Here is a 25,296-nt window from a genome sequence, read left to right on the forward strand (position 1 = left end):
TTGACATGGAGGATACTAACCATCAACAAGTGTTGACATGGAGGATATCAAACATCAACAAGTGCTGATATGGAGGATATCATACATCAACAGGTGTTGACATGGAGGATATCAAACATCAACAAGTGTTGACATGGAGGATACCAAACATCTACAAGTGTTGACATGGAGGATATCAAACATCAACAGGTGTTGACATGGAGGATACCAAACATCAACAGGTGTTGACATGGAGGATATCAAACATCAACAGGTGTTGACATGGAGGACATCAAACATTAACAGGTGGTGACATGGAGGATATCAAACATCAACAGGTATAGACATGGAGGATACCATACATCAACAGGTGTTGACATGGAGGATATCAAACATCAACAGGTGTTGACATGGAGGATATCAAACAGCAACAAGTGTTGACATGGAGGATACCAAACATCAACAAGTATTGACATGGAGAATATCAAACATCAGCAAGTGTTGACATGGAAGGATACCAAACATCAACAAGTGTTGACATGGAAGGATACCATACATCAACAGGTGTTGATATGGAGGACATCAAACATCAACATGTGTTGATATGGAAGGATACCAAACATCAATAAGTGTCGACATGGAGGATACCAAACATCAACATGTGTTGACATAGAGGATACCAAACATCAACAGGTGTTGACATGGAGGATATCATACATCAACAGGTGTTGACATGGAGGACATCAAACATCAACAAGTGTTGACATGGATGATACTTAACATCCAAAGGTGTTGACATGGAGGATACTAACCATCAACAAGTGTTGACATGGAGGATATCAAACATCAACAAGTTTTGACATGGAGGATATCAAACATCAACAAGTGTTGACATGGAGGATACCAAACATCTACAAGTGTTGACATGGAGGATATCAAACATCAACAGGTGTTGACATGGAGGATACCAAACATCAACAGGTGTTGACATGGAGGATATCAAACATCAACAGGTGTTGACATGGAGGACATCAAACATCAACAGGTATAGACATGGAGGATACCATACATCAACAGGTGTTGACATGGAGGATATCAAACATCAACAGGTGTTGACATGGAGGATATCAAACATCAACAAGTGTTGACATGGAGGATACCAAACATCAACAAGTGTTGACATGGAGAATATCAAACATCAGCAAGTGTTGACATGGAAGGATACCAAACATCAACAAGTGTTGACATGGAAGGATACCAAACATCAACAAGTGTTGACATGGAGGATACCAAACATCAACAGGTGTTGACATGGAGGACATCAAACATCAACATGTGTTGATATGGAGGACATCAAACATCAACATGTGTTGACATGGAGGATATTGGACATCAGCAGGTGTTGACATGGAGGATACCAAACATCAACAGGTGTTGACATGGAGGATATTGGACATCAGCAGGTGTTGACATGGAGGGCATCAAACATCAACAAGTGTTGACATGGAGGATACCCAACATCAACAAGTGTTGACATAGAGGATACCAAACATCAACAGGTGTTGACATGGAGGATATCATACATCAACAGGTGTTGACATGGAGGACATCAAACATCAACAAGTGTTGACATGGAGGATATCAAACATCAACAGGTGTTGACATGGAGGACATCAAACATCAACAGGTGGTGACATGGAGGATATCAAACATCAACAGGTATAGACATGGAGGATACCATACATCAACAGGTGTTGACATGGAGGATATCAAACATCAACAGGTGTTGACATGGAGGATATCAAACAGCAACAAGTGTTGACATGGAGGATACCAAACATCAACAAGTGTTGACATGGAGAATATCAAACATCAGCAAGTGTTGACATGGAAGGATACCAAACATCAACAAGTGTTGACATGGAAGGATACCATACATCAACAGGTGTTGATATGGAGGACATCAAACATCAACATGTGTTGATATGGAAGGATACCAAACATCAACAAGTGTCAACATGGAGGATACCAAACATCAACATGTGTTGACATGGAGGATACCAAACATCAACAGGTGTTGACATGGAGGATATCATACATCAACAGGTGTTGACATGGAGGACATCAAACATCAACAAGTGTTGACATGGAGGATATTTAACATCCAAAGGTGTTGACATGGAGGATACCAAACATCAACAGATGTTGACATGGAGGATACTAACCATCAACAAGTGTTGACATGGAGGATATCAAACATCAACAAGTGTTGACATGGAGGATATCAAACATCAACAAGTGTTGACATGGAGGATACCAAACATCAACAGGTGTTGACATGGAAGATACCAAACATCAACAGGTGTTGACATGGAGGATATCAAACATCAACAGGTGTTGACATGGAGGACATCAAACATCAACAGGTGTTGACATGGAGGATATCAAACATCAACAGGTATAGACATGGAGGATACCATACATCAACAGGTGTTGACATGGAGGATATCAAACATCAACAGGTGTTGACATGGAGGGTATCAAACATCAACAAGTGTTGACATGGAGGATACCAAACATCAACAAGTGTTGACATGGAGAATATCAAACATCAGCAAGTGTTGACATGGAGGATATCAAACATCAACAAGTGTTGACATGGAGGATACCAAACATCAACAAGTGTTGACATGGAGAATATCAAACATCAGCAAGTGTTGACATGGAAGGATACCAAACATCAACAAGTGTTGACAAGGAAGGATACCAAACATCAACAAGTGTTGACATGGAGGATACCAAACATCAACAGGTGTTGACATGGAGGATACCAAACATCAACAGGTGTTGACATGGAGGATATCAAACATCAACAGGTGTTGACATGGAGGATATCAAACATCAACAAGTGTTGACATGGAGGATACCAAACATCAACAAGTGTTGACATGGAGAATATCAAACATCAGCAAGTGTTGACATGGAAGGATACCAAACATCAACAAGTGTTGACATGGAAGGATACCAAACATCAACAAGTGTTGACATGGAGGATACCAAACATCAACAGGTGTTGACATGGAGGACATCAAACATCAACATGTGTTGATATGGAGGACATCAAACATCAACATGTGTTGACATGGAGGATATTGGACATCAGCAGGTGTTGACATGGAGGATACCAAACATCAACAGGTGTTGACATGGAGGATATTGGACATCAGCAGGTGTTGACATGGAGGACATCAAACATCAACAAGTGTTGACATGGAGGATACCCAACATCAACAAGTGTTGACATAGAGGATACCAAACATCAACAGGTGTTGACATGGAGGATATCATACATCAACAGGTGTTGACATGGAGGACATCAAACATCAACAAGTGTTGACATGGATGATACTTAACATCCAAAGGTGTTGACATGGAGGATACCAAACATCAACAGATGTTGACATGGAGGATACTAACCATCAACAAGTGTTGACATGGAGGATATCAAACATCAACAAGTGCTGATATGGAGGATATCATACATCAACAGGTGTTGACATGGAGGATATCAAACATCAACAAGTGTTGACATGGAGGATATCAAACATCAACAAGTGTTGACATGGAGGATACCAAACATCTACAAGTGTTGACATGGAGGATATCAAACATCAACAGGTGTTGACATGGAGGATACCAAACATCAACAGGTGTTGACATGGAGGATACCAAACATCAACAGGTGTTGAAATGGAGGATATCAAACATCAACAGGTGATGACATGGGAGAAACAAAATATCAACAAGTGTTAACATGATCATTACAATCCTCAAGTGTTAAAAAGTGAAGAGAGGCACCTGTTAGCCAATTACTTTTTCCAGTTAGAATATTTACAAGTGGAACCAAGTAGAATAACATGTATGTATCATACCCTGTATGGTTTTAAAAATGATCCCTTTAAGTACACTATGAAATAGCTTTCAAAATTCATGAAGACTTCTGACATTTCTGTCTACCAGTCTTTCTAAAACTGACCTTGCATGAGTCATTAGAGAAAGATCCCTCAAGTATACTTTGACATATAGTAAAAATGGGACAAAGTCACAAACGGCCCGGTTGCGGGATGAGTGCAATGGTATATTGTATTTATAAGACAGTTAAGTGTGTTTCATTTGTTGAGTATCAAGAAAAACATTCGGAATTAATCCATAATAACAGGTGCCCATTTTCAACATATATATAAACATCCTACAAAGTTGCAAGCTTCTACATCAAAAACTCTAGGAGGAGTTGATTCTACAAAACTGGTACCCCTTTTCCCCGCCTGCCCACCAACCCGCCCGTCCAACATTCACCATACTATAACCTGAATTTGCATTATTTGCAACCCGGCCAATAATTAGCATTTACACCAAAATACATGACAATCCTCTCTCAACATCAGTTCAATTGATGTACATATTCAACCAGTAGAGATGAATTGGAAACTTAAGGTATGAAATGAAATTAAAGAAGACCACAATCAGTTTGCCTTTTTGTAATTTGGACCAGTCTCAAAGTTTATCATGCTGTTGAAAAAATATGTATGAAGGTTGAGAAAAATCTCTGCAGTAGTTCCAAATAAATAACCCTAACAAAATGTAACCCTCACAATTAAACATTTTGTTTTTCCATTCAGAAACAATTTGTTCAGGTATGACAATGAAAATAGATATATTTATTAAGATCCAGGTGGGCCACTTGTGGATTTATCTTTAATTGATTAAGTTCCACATCAAAGCATTTGATTTGAATTTTTTTGTCATATCATGATGAGATTTTAAGTTTTGTTTTGGTGATAAACATATTTTGAAATAACAGTTTCATGAAAACATTTTCAATATATCGTTTAGTTAAATATTTGAAATATTGGTCTTTTATCAGAGCAAAAAAATAAACTGATTTTAAAGTCATATCTTATAAATTTTGTTAGTGACAAAACACATGTCTTACTTAAACAAACAGAGCTGTCATATCTTCTTGCCAAATCATTCAAAGTTTCAAAAACATGTTACAACATGTTAAATAAAAACCTCATACTATCCATAATCACCATTCAATATTTTGAGCTAAATTTTGTGTTTTATGATGCACAAAAAATCTGTATTTTACCAAAGACACAAGCCTTAAGCAGGCTCTGAACAACCCCCTTTCACACACCTCATTGGCTTGTTAGAAATGCAACAAATATTGATTTTGAATCAGTTGACCTGCATATAGAATTGTAGTAGTGTTTCCTTCTGTATGTGTGTTAAAGATACAAATTAGAAAGACAATCTTTATCCATTATTTGTTCACACGTTATTGCAATAGACTCGTAACCTTTGACATTATTTCACACTCAGCATCCTGGTGAGTTTTTCTGCGTCAGCTTTTCATCTTCTCTTATGCATGAATTATTGTCAAAGGAAAGATGGTAGCGGAGGTCCACGAAACAGTATTGATCTTGTCGACAGTGGACTAGTGTTGAGGTTGTGGTGTGGGGTCTAAGCTAGGAGAGAGCTCTCCTGCTACACACAGCGGTACCCCATCTCTAGTGGAGAATGCATGTAGTCTTCTAGGTATCGATTAATCTCAGCAGAAATCGAGATTCTCAAAGGCCATGGTTAGCTTGTGTCGTGAACATACGGAAATAAGAAATAGTAGTGTTTCCCTTTCCGTGGGGTAAATCATTACTAAAGACAGAATTTTCCATGTGAGAAAATGTTCAATGTCCCTTATGGCATTAATGATAAATCAGGACACAGCTTCATCGTCAAGGGTACAGTAAAGCATGGTGAACACTTTCATACTGAGGACATTTCCTTGCCGAGTAATTCCTCTGTAAAGGAAGAGTTATGTATAGCTCCTAAAAACTACCTCTCCTTCTGCAAATATAGCATTACTTATCAAAAGAGATCACTACCCATCTATAAAGACCAGTACCTCTCTATATAGACCACTCTAAAGAGACAAGTACTCCTCTGTAGAGACCAGTACCCTGCTATAGAGACCATTACCTCTCTATATTGACCACTCTAAAGAGACAAGTACTCATCTATAGAGATCAGTACCCCTCTATAAGACCAGTACCCATCTAGAGACAAGAACCTCTCTATACAGACCACTTTAAAGTGACAACTACTCCTCTAAAGAGATCAGTACCCCTCTATAGAGACCATTCTAAAGAGATCACTACCCATCTAAAGAGACAAGTACTTCTCTATATAGATGACTCTTAAGAGACTACTACTTCTCTATAGAGACCAGTACCCCTCTATAGAGACCACTATCCTGATACCTCTGTAAAGAAACAACTACCTCCCCACAGAGACCATTATCCACACTACAAAGACCAATACCGCTATATAGAGACCAAAACCCTTCTATAGAGACATTCAACTTTTATCAGACTAAACTACCTTTCCATTCAGATTACCAGTCCTCTAAAGAGACCATAACTTTTGTATAGAGACCAGTATCTTTTTATAGAGACTACTAGCCTTCATCAGACATAACTGCTATTCTAAACTACCGCTATAGAGATTACCACTCCTTTCAAGAAACCATAATTTAGTGCCGAATATTTAATGAATACTAATATCTCGATAAGGAGACCACTCCGTCTAGAATATTCTCTCTATAAAAAACCTGAAACTTTGTAAAGTGACAAAATTATTTCCACATATAATATAAATTTTGGTAAATAAAAAACAATTAAATGTTATCAGGGATCTATCCATTGTAGAGACTAATACATTGTGTACTTCTTATATATAAGACTAGCTCCTCACACAGATCTCAGCTTCTCTTCACTCCATCTACATACAGGTGAAACAAATCTTTAAAAAGGCAATTACAAAATGTCTGAAAAACCTCACTGAAAAGAAGATCAAAATCAAAATATAATTAATTTTCATATTATTCATGTAATATCATGAATTCATCTTATAAAATTTTGTTTATCTGGAATACAAAAGAAAGATGTGAACTGACACTGTGAGAAGTCAGCAAGAGTTGTCCTTCTTGTTAGAGACTGATGAAATTTAGTTTCCCTGTCAGTATCAAAGATGAAAAACAACTTGATTAGTTCACAAGCCTCTTACTTAATTGTTGGCAGAAACTTTTTCTTGCATCCTAATTAATGTTACTATAGAAATATTTAGAATAATTCTCATTTTTTATACAAGCAACAAAATTTACCAAAGTTAGTAATAAAAAGAAAATTTCAGTTGTAAAAAGTTCTTAAAATCATAAAACTACAAAGTTGATGGTTGTAACTATTATTATCTAATGAATAATTTCAAACAACCCATCATGTTTGTTGCCACCTCACCTGACTTTTGCTATCATTATGACCTTTTAAGATTGTGAAAAATGTTAGAATCACCTGATATTTCTTTTCTTTTCTTTTTTCTCCAATCAGCCTTAAAAATTTTCAAATCCATATTTTGATTCTTACATATCCAAAATAATGTTTAAACATAACATACAACATCATCTAAATATATAAAGTTGTGATATAGCTATAAATAGAATCGATCCTAACATATTTTTCCTTGATGACCCTTTAAGTTTTAAAGGGTTTAGAATTAATATTACATGACAAGAGGTTGGCAATACTGCTAAGTAAAATAATACATCTTTTTTATTTCAATCTGAAATTAACTCAAATTAGATAAGCATCAATTGGTAGGGAAAATTCTCTCTGTGAAGTAAGAAAGAGTTGTCTACCTTCCACTGATAAAGTTTTGATTTTACAAACAAAAAGAAATAAATAAAGCTTCTGTCAACAAAATGATGCCAATGAGAAGAAACCTTATAAGAAACAAAATGCTGAAAAGGAAAAATAATTATTAATCACAAATATATGTAAATAAGTAAATAGGTATTTCTATATAAAAGTTGAAAGTTCATGATCAGTGACCTAATATATAAGTTAGATACCAAATCAATATTTTCGGTAAAGGTTATTGATTTTCGAAGGGATCTATTTCTGCTATTTTTTCAGGATGGCAAAGAAATCACTTAAAAAAGATACTTTGAAAAACTAATTATTAGAAAAAACTCGAACAAAAAAAAAAAAAACCCAAAGAGAATTCCTTGACACAGAGGAATTTTACAATTACTCAATAAACATTAGCTAGAATGAGCATCAAGGGGGAGAAGAGATCATTTTAAGGATTTTAGCCCCCAATAAGGGAACTAGGTTTGGGAACACAATTTTTAATCTTTTCAGTTATTTTTTATAGAAAATTAATTTGAATGTTTTAAATATATATGATACAAATATTTTTTGTCAAATCATTTTTAATGTTAACCTATTTGAAAAGTATGTATGTTAACATCTGACAGCTTTCTATAAATATCTATCACCAACATTTTAAAAAATCGCTCGAGAAGACCGTTTTCTAAGCATAGAAAAGTTTTTTCAAGAACAGGATATGTGAAAGCAATATCGTAACTGGGCTTTTCATAGGAATCTTTCTATCAGTCAGCTTAAAAGCTGTAAGTTCTCACAGTATCAGGAGACTTGAGGGTATGATGAGGATTTGTTTGTGATGTTATGCATCAATAATAAATTTATATCTAAGTCTGTGGTAAGATATAAGACATTTGTGCTTGGTCATACTTGATTGTCTATTGTGTGGAGTGACAGTTGTTTTACATAACTTTTTCCTACTAAGATCGTCAGATAAAGTTCCATTACATCCCAACCTTGTTATCAGTAATTCTGCTATATTTATGCTTAATCAATCATTTTTCATTTTACCAATGAAAGTAACAACAAAAAAATGTTATTAGCTACATTATACATTGACCAAATATGCATTAATTAGAACACAGTAGATGGACCCATGTGAGGTACTTTTACACTGAATTTTTTATAAATTGCATAATTATTGTTTGATTTGCGAAATATCTAATTTAACAATATCCAGCAAAAATTGTGTAAGATTTCTCTGCAAAAATCAGTAGTGTATATAAACATGTACCAGAAGGTATTAAAAAACAAAACAATTGGAAAACCATCATGTGACAATAATGTCCTGGAGACTATAATACTTATTGACTAGGGACCAGACCTGTCCTGTAGACTATAATACTTATTGACTAGGGACCAGACCTGTCCTGTAGACTATAATACTTATTGACTAGGGACCAGACCTGTCCTGTAGACTATAATACTTATTGACTAGGGACCAGACCTGTCCTGTAGACTATAATACTTATTGACTAGGGACAAGACCTGTAGACCTGTCCTGTACTATAATACTGTAGACTATAATACTACTAGGGACCAGATACTTAGACTAGGGACCAGATAGACTTATTGACTAGGGACCAGACCTGTCCTGTAGACTATAATATTTATTGACTAGGGACCAGACCTGTCCTGTAGACTGTAATACTTATTGGCTAGGAGCTAGACCTGTCCTGTAGACTATAATACTTATTGACTAGGGACCAGACCAGTCCTGTAGACTACAATACGTATTGACTAGGGACCAGACCTGTCCTGTAGACTATAATACTTATTGACTAGGGGCTAGACCTGTCCTGTAGACTATAATACTTATTGACTAGGGACCAGACCTGTCCTGTAGACTATAATACTTATTGACTAGGGACCAGACCTGTCCTGTAGACTATAATACTTATTGACTAGGGGCTAGACCTGTCCTGTAGACTATAATACTTATTGACTAGGGACCAGACCTGTCCTGTAGACTATAATACTTATTGACTAGGGGCTAGACCTGTCCTGTAGACTGTAATACTTATTGACTAGGGGCTAGACCTGTCCTGTAGACTATAATACTTATTGACTAGGGGCTAGACCTGTCCTGTAGACTATAATACTTATTGACTAGAGACCAAATCTGTTCTGTAGACAACAATAGTTATTGAGGAGGGACTGCACCTAGCCTATCTTGAAATAAGAATAATGTTTCTATACATATTTGAGAAATATCAAAAGTTAAATAAGTCTGGAAATAATTACCATAAGTATTCGACATCAAAAATATTTTCAAATATAAATTTCATAATGTGGACATGACCCTGACATGATGTTCCCATAGTGCAACAAAAATGTAACTGTTCACTGAAATAGGTCAACGGATATCTAAATAATGTTATCATACTGCCCCGATATTGTTTACAAGTCATGTTGTCTAATGTGATAATGTGACTTGTGATGTACCTAAACATATTATATTAATACAAAGTATATTTTTGCCAAACGTTAACCTTTACAAATTTATCAAAGTGTTGACTTTAAGGTCTATGATATGTGAATTAATAAATAATAAAAACTACAACAGAAAATCTTGATACTCTTTGAATTCTGCATAAATATGGTAAAGAAATAGTTTAAAACACTGTCCATTTGGAAACATATTATTCAAATCTTGCCCATTCAAAGCCATAAGATAAAAAAAAAAACAATTTATGAAAAAAAAGATATTGAAAAAAGTTTACATTTTAAGTATACAAACAGAACTTTTTATGTACAAGTACAGATCTCTTGCTACGACAACTATAAAGATGGAGTTACTTCCCTTCTTACACTTTGGACTATAACAAACCAACCTTTGCCAGAAGGATTTGCGTTGCTTTGGTATTCGTAGAACACTGGTGCTCATCACACGATGAAAACCACTTGCTGCAGGTATGTCATCATAATAACAGTAATCCATTTTTTTTCCAGACTCGATCAGCAACACTTAAGTTATTTAGCAGAATGGAATGTTAATAGTCAAAAATGCCACAGAACTGTTAATACTCTAAACTTGTGCAGCTCAAAATACTGAAGGGAAAAAAATGGTTACATAAGATTCACAGCCTTTATCCTTCCCGGTGTCCAGAAGTACAGTTAATTTATAGACATATATCTACCAGCCCAGTCGTCAATCTATCTACAATGAAGACCAGTAATCTATAGTACACTGGTCAAGCAGGATTTGATTATTCACTCAGACGTAACGGTCAGTAATTTTTCCACATTTCAGTTCCACCACAGTGATATCTGTGTAAACTTAATCCTTCTGTCACTATGTTGGTATAACCATTCAGCAGACCTAGTTTTGTTTAACATTAATGTCTTTTACAGTGGTTCATCTATCTATGTTCAGTTGATTCCGACTGAATCAACCTTCTTCACAAGCTTATCTCTGGCCTATCAAATTGTCATTCTCTTTAGAATTTAACTAATAATCCATTGACATTACACTAGAATGATGGCAATCCAAGACAATGATGGTCCAGCAAATGTTAATAAAAAAGAGTGAAATCAACATCCATGTAAAATCGTCGCAAATAATATATATTGTACGAGATTCGGTTCTCAATTCTTATATTCTGAGAGTGTGTAATCGCCAATATTTCTGTAGTACAGAACAGCAATCAATGAATATCAAGCTGGAATTGTTTTCCTTTCACGCACATGGAAATGTTCTAATTAGCTTAAGGGAAGTAGACCGTATAAGTTTAAAAATGTATGTGACACCTTATTGTAAATAAGAAACAATGTAAAGGATAGTAAATGAAATCACGGAATACTGAATATCAATGAATTGGAATAGGTAAATCTGTATAATAGTACTTGAGATCACCTGTAACGACACAGCTATTTACCTGTAATTACCTATTGTTGTTGACACTGCAGCAATTAGCGAATCAATAATCCTACACAGGTAAACACAAAGTACACTGTGTTACATTGTTAAAGAGATTTAAAGCTTCACATTAAATCATAAAGAAGAATTACAATGAACAGGATATAGATTACAGGTATTCAATTTCGCTTGAATTTGTTGTCAATTACAGGTGTCACATTTCAATATGTATGGCTATGTTTGCTGGTACAATTTAATTGTACTTCCTGTTGATGCGGTACAATGTCCAAGAGAATTGTGAGGAAAACCATACAACATCCAACATTCCTTAGGTAAATTACTCATCAATCATGTCTATCTATTGAGCCAGACTCAAAGTACAACCATGTACTACAAGATATTCTTCAATATAAACTCTCTCCTTGAATGACAAGACAGAATTACATCCAGACAAATTTTGTGTAGTTTTCTGGAGAGCTTTCCATCAACATTTGCTCTTGTGCTAGTTCTGTCACTTCTCTGCCAGTTCTCTCAAACGGTGTGTAACGGCTGTAAAATAAACAGAAAAAAATATTAGAGATTAAGTGTGAACAGGTTTGCTGAAACGGCTCTTCACTCATATATCAAATTCTCTCCCTAATGGCACGTCAAAACATTAAGGATGGCAAGTACCCACAGAAATGACATAATTTCACTTTTAGAAGGATTATACATTTGATATTTAAAAGCCATGATAACATTTCATAAGTAATTGAATTTAGAAGTATGTCAGTAATAGGATAGAGAGAGAGTATTACAATATTATGATTCTGTTGAAAATATTGAACTAAAATTTTCATAAATTTTTGATAAAATAATCTAACTAAAATGCAATTTCACATGGTGACAATTTTTAATGAATTACCATCAAAAACATTGAGTGATGCATCTCTAATTCATTAATCTCAACTAATTTCTTTCAGTGAAAGACTCAGCACACATATTTTATACTAATTTAATTGGGAAAGGAATACTTAATGTTTACTAAGGAAAATTTGAACTGTAACAAAACTGTTTTGGAAGTTTACACTTAATTTGCTACCAAATGCCAAAGAATTGAATTCAATTTCAAGTCCTTTGTGTTCATACATCTTTTGTGTACACTTTCTACCTTATCAAATCCAACCACACAAACTACAGAAACTTGAAACATATATATATTACCTTCCAATCTTCCACCTGTGTCTTACTCGTTTTACTGGTAACACTGAGTTTCCATGCCAACAATACTTATGTTCAAATAAAAGGGAAATTTCTACTATATATATATTTTCCATTATCATGATTGCTGCTTCTAGACATTCTGATGTATATAATTGGATGGAACACACAGGTGATTGTAGACAAGGAGTTATTAGTATATATATCTAGATACTATAAGACAGACAGTCAATGATTGATTTAATTACAATGGTTTCCATTTCAAAATGTTTCTTATTTAGAATTTTGAGTTAAAAAGATGTGAAAACATGACATGAGGTTTTACCAGAAGCTCTTAATAGAGGCTGAAACAAACTGACCTTGAACAAGGCTATCAAATAATTCTATCATACAGTAATCTTTGATCCAATGAATTCAATACCAAATCTATACAAGTTATACTGCAGTACTCCTGTTTCAAAGTACACACAGATCAGATTAAACACAATTAAAGTACAAATTTGTAACAGTATGCAAGACATGCAAAGGACTGGACCAGCATTGGATCCTACAGCCTCCACTGTTTTAATGATTTAAAGTAAATGTTGTTGATAGAAACACTTTTACTTTACTCAAGAGCATTATTTACACAGATCAAATATATAGTAATACAGAAACCGTGCAGCAAACAACACCATTTCAAATGACAACAGAAAATCAATCCTTGATCCTATTTTGAAGTGCTCAGTAAATTTTATGCCTGCAACTTCAATAAGACCATATCTAACACTGAACATGTACGTCTTTAATCAAACACCTATACAATACATTGAATTCTGTTATAAATGGCATGTATTGCTGAAGGCAAAACTCTGTCCAGAACACACAGATTGTTTTTTACTTTCACGATTTAAGTTTACACGTACTTAGATTTAGGTCAGTTTTACGCAGATTCATTCTGGATGTGTTTTCCAGTGATCATGATCTTGAAACCTTACTTTCACTATGACAGTATATCAACTTATGTTGGATCTTACAGAATACTTGAAAACAGATCACCATTTATGAACAGCAAGTAACACTGGTCAATTATCTAAACACTTGGCATCATGGTTCAATAAACAAGTCACTGTCTTATTTGCATAGAATTTATTCCAGTACAATTGTAGTATATGTCAAGGTTATCCCCTGTGTGAACTTGAGTTCAAGTTATCCTAATTTGTTAGACAAAATTTCACAGCCAATTGTTTCATCAAAATAAAGGCTACATTTTCATATGTTTGGCATCATATTGACCTTTAGTGACCTTGAATTTCACTTTAAAACAACGTTGACTGATCTTTGTAAACCATATACAGACAAAACTATTATGACTCCAAACCTTATGGCTCTGATGGAGAACTTGTTTAAAGGAAATAAGCCTGGAACAGTGTAAGCTATCATAATTCACATTCCTTGCCGTTACCTTTAAAAGAGTCTTGATTGTAAAATGATACCAATGTGTCTGGATTGAATAGATTTAACAAATCTATAGGGACATTAAAAGAAGGCAATACTCCCATATAGAACAGTCAACTTGAAGCTTTTAAAACTCTGTCTTTTAATTATCTTGCTGGTACCTTTTTCTCTAAGGACCAAGTATTTGAAACGACTGTTTTACAGCATGACTTTGGCTGTTAGCCTTACAAACACACCTTTGGGATATTAAACTTTTCTTTTGTAGAAACACACAAAATGCATTCACAAATAGTTGAATGAGTTTGTTTGGAAATTTAAAAATATCTCTGTAAAGTTGCTAAACTATTTTCTAAGTAATTAAACAAATAAAATTTTGCAGAAGTTTGGTGTTAAATCGTGGCTATACAAGTCATTACATATGTTATATTAGAGTTTCCGAAGTTTATATTGGCTTCACAATCTGTATTTATATGTTACTAATTGAGTCCAAAGTAAAGTATAAACACCTTGCAGTTAACCTCTCATTACACTGAGTTCACATTTTAAAAGAATGAAAAATACAACAGATTTGATTTCTTTTGAGTGTTAACAAATGCTTCTATAAGGATTACTCTGGCATGTTTCCATTTCTAAATGATCCAACTTCAAGACCATTAAGTACAACTTCAGAGGATAAGTAGTTCTTACATTAATCACATAAATAAGATTATGTTTGTTGATAAGCCTACCCCCCATCTATTGCTGTTTTGGCCAACAAAATCTCTATCACTGTCCTATGATAAGCCCATCACCTAACCTGGGGTCAGAGGTCATGTTTTGGTTCCCTGGACTTATTGCAGTAAATAAATGTGATTTGAATCTAGTTTTGGTGGTGCCATGTATCAGAAGATAAACTAAAACATATTATTGTCAATGACATCAACTGATAAATGTGTTGATTCAAAGCAGGAACAATTCTCAAGAATACCGTTGGAGATAATGCTGATAATGTTAGATTACAGAATTCTCAAATCTGCATCTTTCCTTTAAAATATGAATTCAAAACTTTTCCTTAACAAAGAAAGTTCAGACAAAATCTTAAGATTTTAAAACACAAAACATTATGCTTCCATAAAAAAATTGTGTCAGGAAACACTGTGCCTTTGAAAGTAAATCTTATTGCAAAACTTTTAGACACTTTAAAATATTCTGAATTAAAAAAATCCTGTAAATATTTCCAACAAATCAACCCCTGTTCCTAATCTACCCCTCTTCCTACATCCTTGCACCTTATCAATATATCCCTTAGTTCCCCTCTTCTCCATCTTCATTGTCCTCTATTCCCTTCCTCTTTTTCATCATCCCCTCCTCTATCTCCATCCCTTTATTTCAAGACGTTTAACCTGTGAAACTTCTTAATAGATATTGAATATTTAAATAATTTCATAATTAATTTATGTACTTAGTACTATCATTCATTACAACCAATATAATACTATAAAGTACATGAAATGTAGAATTGATTTTCAACATTTTTGCAGTTTTTCTATAAACTAAATACAATCAAACGAGTCCATCCCCCCCTCCAACACACACTCCCCCTACTGACAATCTACATGTACATCTTCTTAATTGATTTCCCTTACTTCTATAGTTACTTTATATGCCATGAAAAATCAAACATCTGGTCATTTCTACAATCTGGTTTAACTAAAATGTTTTGTTCCACTCATATGATCACTTTGTATATCAGTCATCTGGTAGCGACAGATGTTCTGTGAGATGTAAATATTCAATACTACAGTACCATGGAAATAAATCACAAGTTTTAGATACTACTATTATATATAGTTTTAATGCAGTTCTAAAGTGTTAGGACATTCCTTAAATAGTCATAAAACTTCTTGTATTTCAAAAGCTATTACAAAATATTTTACATTTAAAACAACATATCTCCACACAGCTTATCATTCAGAACATGTCTTAATCATGATGTATTCCATTCCATTTGCAAAAATCTAGAACAGCCAGTATAATGGTGATTTAATCATTTTTGGATAGATAATTAAAAGATAAAATATCTGCTGTTTTATACTAAATTTGTCTTAAGGAGTTATGCCATCTTAGACATTACACCTATAGTTTGTGTTAAGAGTTGTCTCCCTTCTTTAAACATCATTTTGTTACAACAATCAGAGATCACTTTTATCAAGGTTTCTTTTTTCCTATTGTTGCAATCCTCTCCTAGCAAGCCGAGTTAAAACACTACATTGTTTGAGCTTCCTGATATGAAAACTTTTCACCAAACATTCTCTATTTGTTGTTTCTTCATTTCGTGATGAACTTCCTGTTTCTTGTTGTTTTTTTTTTCAATTTTACTACCTTAGATTTCTTTATAAAAAAATTCAATTTTGCCTTTGACAAATCTTAACAAAGTCATAAATTGTCTTAGCTTTTAAATAATGCAAAATTTTGTTGTACGTCCTTAAAAATCTCCACAAAATTTTTATAATTGCCTGTCAATTACCCATTAAAAGTCCTAAATCGTTGCAGCATTTGAATATAAACATTTTTGTTGTTCTAAATTGCACATTTTCCAACTATGCCCATCTTCCACACACATCAGATGCTCAGCTAATTTAAGATCACTTATTCTGAAAATGTTTCACTTTTATTTTTAGCTTTAGTTTTTCTTGATAAAAAAAGTGAAGGCAATGTGTAAACCATTATCATTACCTCAACAGGGCACTGTAGGGGCCTGATAAACCCACCATATATTCATCTGTTGTTATCCTTCGAAAAAGATGGAATCTTCTCTACTCTGTACAGAATTATCTCAGAGACACAGACTTTTATGGGGTATAACTCCATTATATTGATCATGGGTCACGCCCTCTTCTACATGCACAGTATATATCCCTCATACACTAAGTCAGCAGGAGAATTCACATTTTTTTTTTTTGCATTCAAACTATAAGAAACTAAAATGTAGAAACCAAGTTATCAGTAGTCTTCATGATAAAACTTTTAAAATAAACTAATTTTTAAATATTTCAATGCAAAAGAATGTAGGTTTGATATGCTATTTAGTCCTACAAGATGTATAAACATTCTCTATACACTTAACCAATGAGTGTGATTAGTTTTCTCAGTAAACAAAATACATCAAACTCTACTTACCTTACTGACAACTTCAATCAAAGCTATAAATTGCTACCAGGGTTACAGAGAACAAACTTTTGCAGCAGCAGCGGCCTTTAAACAGCATGCAATACTGAGTGTGTCTAACTGCCGCCCATTCCATCGGTAGACTACGAATGCATTGATCAGTGGTTAATAAAACCCATTCAATATCTGACGCAGATTCACACAGGTCCGTTTAAACTTTACACAGCAGCTTGAACAAATGAAACAACACCTATTGAATCAGAAATAAACCTGTTTAAATCCTTAAGCTGAAATACAGCGATATGTACATGATCTTGTACATATTTACCTATGAAAGGTCAATTTATTATGTTAAGAGCACATGAAAGTGACATGTGACCTTCAACACTTTCAGAACAGAAAATCTGTCTGCATAAATAGTAAAATAACATACTATATCTATTTAACATTAAGCCCATGCCTGATTTTAATACCATCCATATATATTAATACTTAAACCAGCGACAACATTATTTCATTGTCCTGTAATAAGTCCAACCCCAGACTTAAAAAAAGAAATGTGATTGCCTGGGCTTATTGTTGACCCACTGTGCTTACAGCATGATCAACTGGTATATACATATGCTCTATGATGTTATGGGTCTGATTTCTGCACAAATCTTCCTTGCTTTAGCTTGCCAAATTCAGTAATACATTATATTGATTCAGTAGCCTCCGTTTAATATCAGATACAAAATTGCCATGTTTGTCCCTGTAACCTGGTACATGCCAATGAATTAGTATAGTACAGTATTGTGTAATACCCTTTCCAATCTCAGCATGAGACTTGTTATATAAGCAATAAACTGTAATAGGCCTTGAAAATAGATTAGATCTAGATTTTAATATAATTACTATATAAGGTGTACATTTTATAAAATCCAACACCCCATTGTTTTAAAATCTTTTGATCCTCCAAAAACTAGTTCATGTCACTACAATTTTGTTTAAAATGTTTAATATGGTAAAGAAATTAAAATCTATTTCAGTCCAGTTTCACAATCTTTACAATTCAATTGCCTGAAAATTCCATTTGTACAAATTTCACTATCTTTTCAGCAAATTGCTCTGTAATTCCATTTTTGATTTGAAAAGAAAACCCCCCAAAAATAACAGCAAAGTCAAATAGCATCAAAACATTTGAATACATAATTATGAAAGCAGATAGTATTTTTTACTGAATCAAATTCTATTTCCAGTTAAAGAGCCAGTAGCTATCAACAGCATGCAGATTTACTGTTTTAAGGAGAGATAAGAATGATATCTCTCACCAGGGAGGTTTTACAAATTACCAGGAGCTAGACTGACCAGTTTATCAACACATGAAATACTTGTGTCCACTGCTAGACCTACTGGTAAGCAGATTAGACTGGAATATTTACATGTGGAATTTTTACAGCTACAATATAACATCTGTTTGGTCACCAATATATGTATATAATCATATGATCCTACCATAAAGATCCATGTAAACACCCCAGTTTTACCTCATTTCAGTGATTAAAAGCTACCTTATCTACCTTACAACTATCTTATCAATCCATATCAGCACCCCTACAACTACCTTATCAATCCATATCAGTACCCCTACAACTGTCTTATCTCAGTACCCCTACAATTACCTAATCAATCCATATCAGTACCACTACAACTACCTTATCTCAGTACCCCTACAACTACCTTATCAATCCATATCAGTACCCCTACAACTACCTTATCAATCCATATCAGTACCCCTACAATTACCTAATCAATCCATATCAGTACCACTACAACTACCTTATCTCAGTACCCCTACAACTACCTTATCAATCCATATCAGTACCCCTACAACTACCTTATCAATCCATATCAGTACCCCTACAACTACCTTATCTCAGTACCCCTACAACTACCTTATCAATCCATATCAGTACCCCTACAACTACCTTATCAATCCATATCAGTACCCCTACAACTGTCTTATCTCAGTACCCCTACAACTACCTTATCAATCCATATCAGTACCACTACAACTACCTTATCTCAGTACCCCTACAACTACCTTATCAATCCATATCAGTACCCCTACAACTACCTTATCAATCCATATCAGTACCCCTACAACTACCTATATCTCAGTACCCCTACAACTACCTTATCAATCCATATCAGTACCCCTACAACTACCTTATCAATCCATATCAGTACCCCTACAACTACCTTATCTCAGTACCCCTACAACTACCTTATCAATCCATATCAGTACCCCTACAACTACCTTATCAATCCATATCAGTACCCCTACAACTACCTTATCAATCCATATCAGTACCCCTACAATTACCATTATCTACCTTATCAATCCATATCAGTACCACTACAACTACCTTATCTCAGTACCCCTACAACTACCTTATCAATCCATATCAGTACCCCTACAACTACCTTATCAATCCATATCAGTACCCCTACAACTACCTTATCAATCCATATCAGTACCCCTACAACTATCTTATCAATCCATATCAGTACCCCTCCAACTACCTTATCAATCCATATCAGTACCCCTACAACTACCTTATCAATCCATTACCCCTACAACTACCTTATCAATCCATATCAGTACCCCTACAACTACCTTATCAATTCATATCAGTACCCTTACTACTACCTTATCAATCCATATCAGTACCCCTACAACTACCTTATCTCAGTACCCCTACAACTACCTTATCAATCCATATCAGTACCCCTACAACTACCTTATCTCATTACCCCTACAACTACCTTATCAATCCATATCAGTACCACTACAATTACCTTATCTCAGTACCCCTACAACTACCTTATCAATCCATATCAGTACCCCTACAACTACCTTATCTCATTACCCCTACAACTACCTTCAATCCATATCAGTACCCCTACAACTACCTTATCAATCCATATCAGTACCCCTACAACTACCTTATCAATCCATATCAGTACCCCTACAACTACCTTATCAATCCATATCAGTACCCCTACAACTACCTTATCTCAGTACCCCTACAACTACCTTATCAATCCATATCAGTACCCCTAAAACTACCTTATCAATCCATATCAGTACCCCTACAACTACCTTATCAATCCATATCAGTACCCCTACAACTACCTTATCTCAGTACCCCTACAACTACCTTATCAATCCATATCAGTACCCCTACAACTACCTTATCTCAGTACCCCTAAAACTACCTTATCAATCCATATCAGTACCCATACAACTACCTTATCAATCCATATCAGTACCACTACAACTACCTTATCTCAGTACCCCTACAACTACCTTATCAATCCATATCAGTACCCCTACAACTACCTTATCAATCCATATCAGTACCACTACAACTACCTTATCTCAGTACCCCTACAATTACCTAATCAATCCATATCAGTACCCCTACAACTACCTTATCAATCCATATCAGTACCCATACAACTACCTTATCAATCCATATCAGTACCCCTACAACTACCTTATCAATCCATATCAGTACCCCTACAACTACCTTATCAATCCATATCAGTACCCCTACAACTGCCTTATCTCAGTACCCCTACAACTACCTTATCTCAGTACCCCTACAACTACCTTATCAATCCATATCAGTACCCCTACAACTACCTTATCAATCCATATCAGTACCCCTACAACTACCTTATCAATCCATATCAGTACCCCTACTACTACCTTATCAATCCATATCAGTACCCCTACAACTGCCTTATCTCAGTACCCCTACAACTACCTTATCTCAGTACCCCTACAATTACCTTATCAATCCATATCAGTACCCCTACAACTACCTTATCAATCCATATCAGTACCCCTACAACTACCTTATCAATCCATATCAGTACCCCTACAACTGCCTTATCTCAGTACCCCTACAATTACCTTATCAATCCATATCAGTACCCCTACAACTACCTTATCAATCCATATCAGTACCCCTACAACTACCTTATCTCATTACCCCTACAACTACCTTATCAATCCATATCAGTACCCCTACAACTACCTTATCAATACATATCAGTACCCCTACTACTACCTTATCAATCCATATCAGTACCCCTACAACTGCCTTATCTCAGTACCCCTACAATTACCTTATCAATCCATATCAGTACCCCTACAACTACCTTATCAATCCATATCAGTACCCCTACAATTACCTTATCAATCCATATCAGTACCCCTACAATTACCTTATCAATCCATATCAGTACCCCTACAACTACCTTATCAATCCATATCAGTACCCCTACAACTACCTTATCTCAGTACCCCTACAACTACCTTATCAATCCATATCAGTACCCCTACAACTACCTTATCAATCCATATCAGTACCCCTACTACTACCTTATCAATCCATATCAGTACCCCTACAACTGTCTTATCTCAGTACCCCTACAACTACCTTATCAATCCATATCAGTACCCCTACTACTACCTTATCAATCCATATCAGTACCCCTACAACTGTCTTATCTCAGTACCCCTACAACTACCTTATCAATCCATATCAGTACCACTACAGCTACCTTATCAATCCATATCAGTACCCCTACAACTGCCTTATCTCAGTACCCCTACAACTACCTTATCAATCCATATCAGTACCTTAAATAATATCTTGTTATCTCATGTCTGTAGCAAAAATTCTATATCAATCTATATATCACAACTAACACCAATATGCCAGTAAAATGTTCAACAGTGAAGATGCAAATTTCATTATTTTCACGATAAACTGTTCTTAAAAAAAAGGGTATATGCACCACTTCTATAACATTCTAGCATGGTTTACTTTCAACTTTGTTTCTGGTTACTTTCATTGATTCCATTACAAATTAATTATCTGATAATCAATTTATGAATCAGTCACATTCTTTTTGGAAAACAAAGAGTCACAAAGCACTAAAATTCCTATAATTGGAATCATATTGAACAAACAGACAAATGAAACAGAGGAAAAAAATTGTTTGTGGCTGCAACATCCATAAATCAAATGTGGTCCATGTAGGTTTTACACTCCTATTTGTTCAGATCTAAAAGTAGACTATGAAAACAACAGACCAAGGTTAAACTCTACCTATTAAATATAAACAGATAAAAAGTTCTTTCAGTCTTAAAGAGACCTAGCTCAACTGTCTATAATATCAGACCAGATCAATTATTATACCAAATATGGTATACAAAATACAAACACACAGAAAATCTTTGTAATGGTCTGAAGGAGGCCAAGCTCCTCTCCATAATATAAGTTTAATCTTTCCAAGCCTGGATTTATAGGCAGCTACATTCATACTACATCTCGTCATTCACATTTTTTTATTATTCTTAAGGAGACAGCTGATTCTACCTTGTTGTTTTCAAAACACACACACTGTGTAATGATAAAAAAATATGTATTTCAAGTAAACTAAATCAAAAAGGCATTCTGTTGAAGCTGTATATAATAAAATCTATGCAAGCAGTTTTCAGGGATGACCTTCTTTAAACCTCTCTCAAAATAGAAGTAGTCTGTAAAAAAACCTCCATTGACGGTAAGTGAAATTGTCCAAAAGTTTGCTCCCTGACAATTATTTCTCCTTGAAACCAAAATTTTTAAGGAAACAAGTGTCAATTTGAAGTTCAGTAAAATCAAAGACTTCATGTTCAATGGTAGATCATCTTAAAATACATCTTATCTAACTCTAAAAATATCAAAATATGTATTACAGGTCATATAAAGGAGGATTATAGATAGATAATTCTCTAAAAGATTTTTTGTGTGTGTTTTTTTTACATCTAAAATGAATGAATTGATAATTTTTTCATATTTCATAAGCAGTCAATTCGTGTATGCTAACCATACTTTGAACCACTCTTCTTCCATGCAGTTTTTTTAAGAACTTTTTTGATCTTGGATTGTGAAATCTTACCTTTGACTTTCACACCATATACTAAATCTCCCTGTGGAAAGGTGTGGTGCAGATTTGGATTTTTTTCATAGGTATTAATAGCCACAGATAACTCCCAGTCTGCCTAACTTGTCATTCTACATTAACAATTAGCGAAATTTTCTGAATAATTGGTCTGACATTAGTCCTTAAGGGAACCTTTACCAGAAAGTAATTACATAAGTTTGATACTTGTTACAACAAAGCTTCTTTTACAGTTTTAAAAAACGCAAAAAAAGTATAATATGCTTTGGAACTTTTTCATTGTTGATTTTCAGCTTCCCTCCACATTAGAACACCACGATTACCAGACAAAAGACGTAACTTTGCACCAGTGCCCATGTGGGAAATAGATGAAATATTGAAGTCTAATTTGGGCGACAACTTAATAGAGAAAGTGAGCTTGCAATATTCCCTAGAATCGTGTTTACTTCTTCATTCCAAGAAATAGCATACATAGCTACAGAAAAAGATGTCATCCAAGCCTATATCGTTCTCTATATATACCCAGCATTTTAAACATACGGTAACATTATGAAAATATCCATTATTTCTAAGTTATCCTTGGAAATCCTGTCCTAAGGGTTTGGAGTTATCAGAAGACCATTCCCTACAGCATAAGTTTCTTTATTCCTTTTCATGAGATCTCTTACTTTTCTAATCTATTACGCCACCTACATCCCTGGCTCCTCAAGGGGAAGCCACTCTGTTAGTACTTTTTGAACAATCATTACCCTAGGTCAGCTTGTCCAGTGGTACAATATTAAAAGAAAAAACCCACAAGCAATAGAGAATATATCCTAGGAACATCTTTCAAAAAAATTCAGAAAAGCTGATTAAAGCAACATATCAAAGTTACCAATTTTTATACAGGAGGAAATCTAATTAACATTTTAAAATGGAACCCTTCTTGTCAACAAAAGAGCAATACTTGATTAATGTAAAAATATTGATCACAATGACAATGAACAGAAAATGCTGATGAAAATGATCTAAAATTATTGATGACAAAAGCGATGATCTAAAATTACAATAACAACATATTATGGATTACGAGGAAGGCAAAACAAAGACAGAAATATATATCATGTGTGCCAAGTTAATTCACAATCTGATAACAATTGTGAAATCAGCTGTATGTAAACAATTGTCAAGATCTCATTTCATTTTCAGAGAATATAATATAATAAATTTGCTGTCAAATATTCATCATAGTTTCATATAAAAATCAACTACAGTCTTCCATACTACCAAGTGGGATGACTTTCCATTACAACATAATTACCATGCAACAGATTGTTTATTGCTTTTATAGATAGCAGAAGATTATGTATCATACATATCTATATCAAAATGTTAATATACCTATAAATATATATGATAAAATTGTTGTTGTAATGATCGAGACAAGTTTTATAAAATAAAAAAATTGTAGATTTTTCATGGAAGATTTAATTTCTTGAAGTGATGTTTGTTCCTAGGGTTAATGCCCCTTTACCAACCAAGGTCATTTAAAGGTGAGGTTGGAACCTCAACGAACAGCATTTGGGAGGCTGTCAAATGCCATCCACAGAAATTGGGGTAAAGTGAAGAACACAACACAGTATGTCTGTTTCTGAGCTGCCTTAGATACACAAACTGACACAAGTGGGAGCATTGAACCACACACCTTGGATTTTTCTCTGTGGTAACACAGACCAACACTTTATAACTGAATGACCTATTGTAAATGAAGCCATTTCTCAAAATGAAACATGTTGTTAACTTACCAGAATCCAATAAATACCATATATTCTGAATAATATTACTGCCAGAATGACATGTCTGATATATTCTGCTTAGAAATGTATAACCAACGAACAAAAAATCATATAA

At 34.5% G+C, this 25,296-nt stretch overlaps 1 protein-coding gene across 1 annotated transcript in view; it reads right to left on the reverse strand.

Annotated features, from left to right (window-relative positions):
* Window positions 1-25,296, reverse strand: part of LOC132557035 (cAMP-specific 3',5'-cyclic phosphodiesterase 4C-like) — a 99,514-nt gene that overhangs the window by 69,681 nt on the left and 4,537 nt on the right. The window contains exon 2 of the mRNA XM_060221500.1: window positions 10,595-12,168. Within this exon, the coding sequence (XP_060077483.1) occupies window positions 10,595-10,701 (107 nt within the window). The 5' untranslated portion in view covers window positions 10,702-12,168. The remainder of the gene's footprint in view (window positions 1-10,594; window positions 12,169-25,296) is intronic.

This window comes from Ylistrum balloti, unplaced genomic scaffold, assembly GCF_031769215.1.
Source record: "Ylistrum balloti isolate Yb309-2 unplaced genomic scaffold, AGI_CSIRO_Ybal_v1 Utg370614, whole genome shotgun sequence".
Taxonomy (NCBI): domain Eukaryota; kingdom Metazoa; phylum Mollusca; class Bivalvia; order Pectinida; family Pectinidae; genus Ylistrum; species Ylistrum balloti.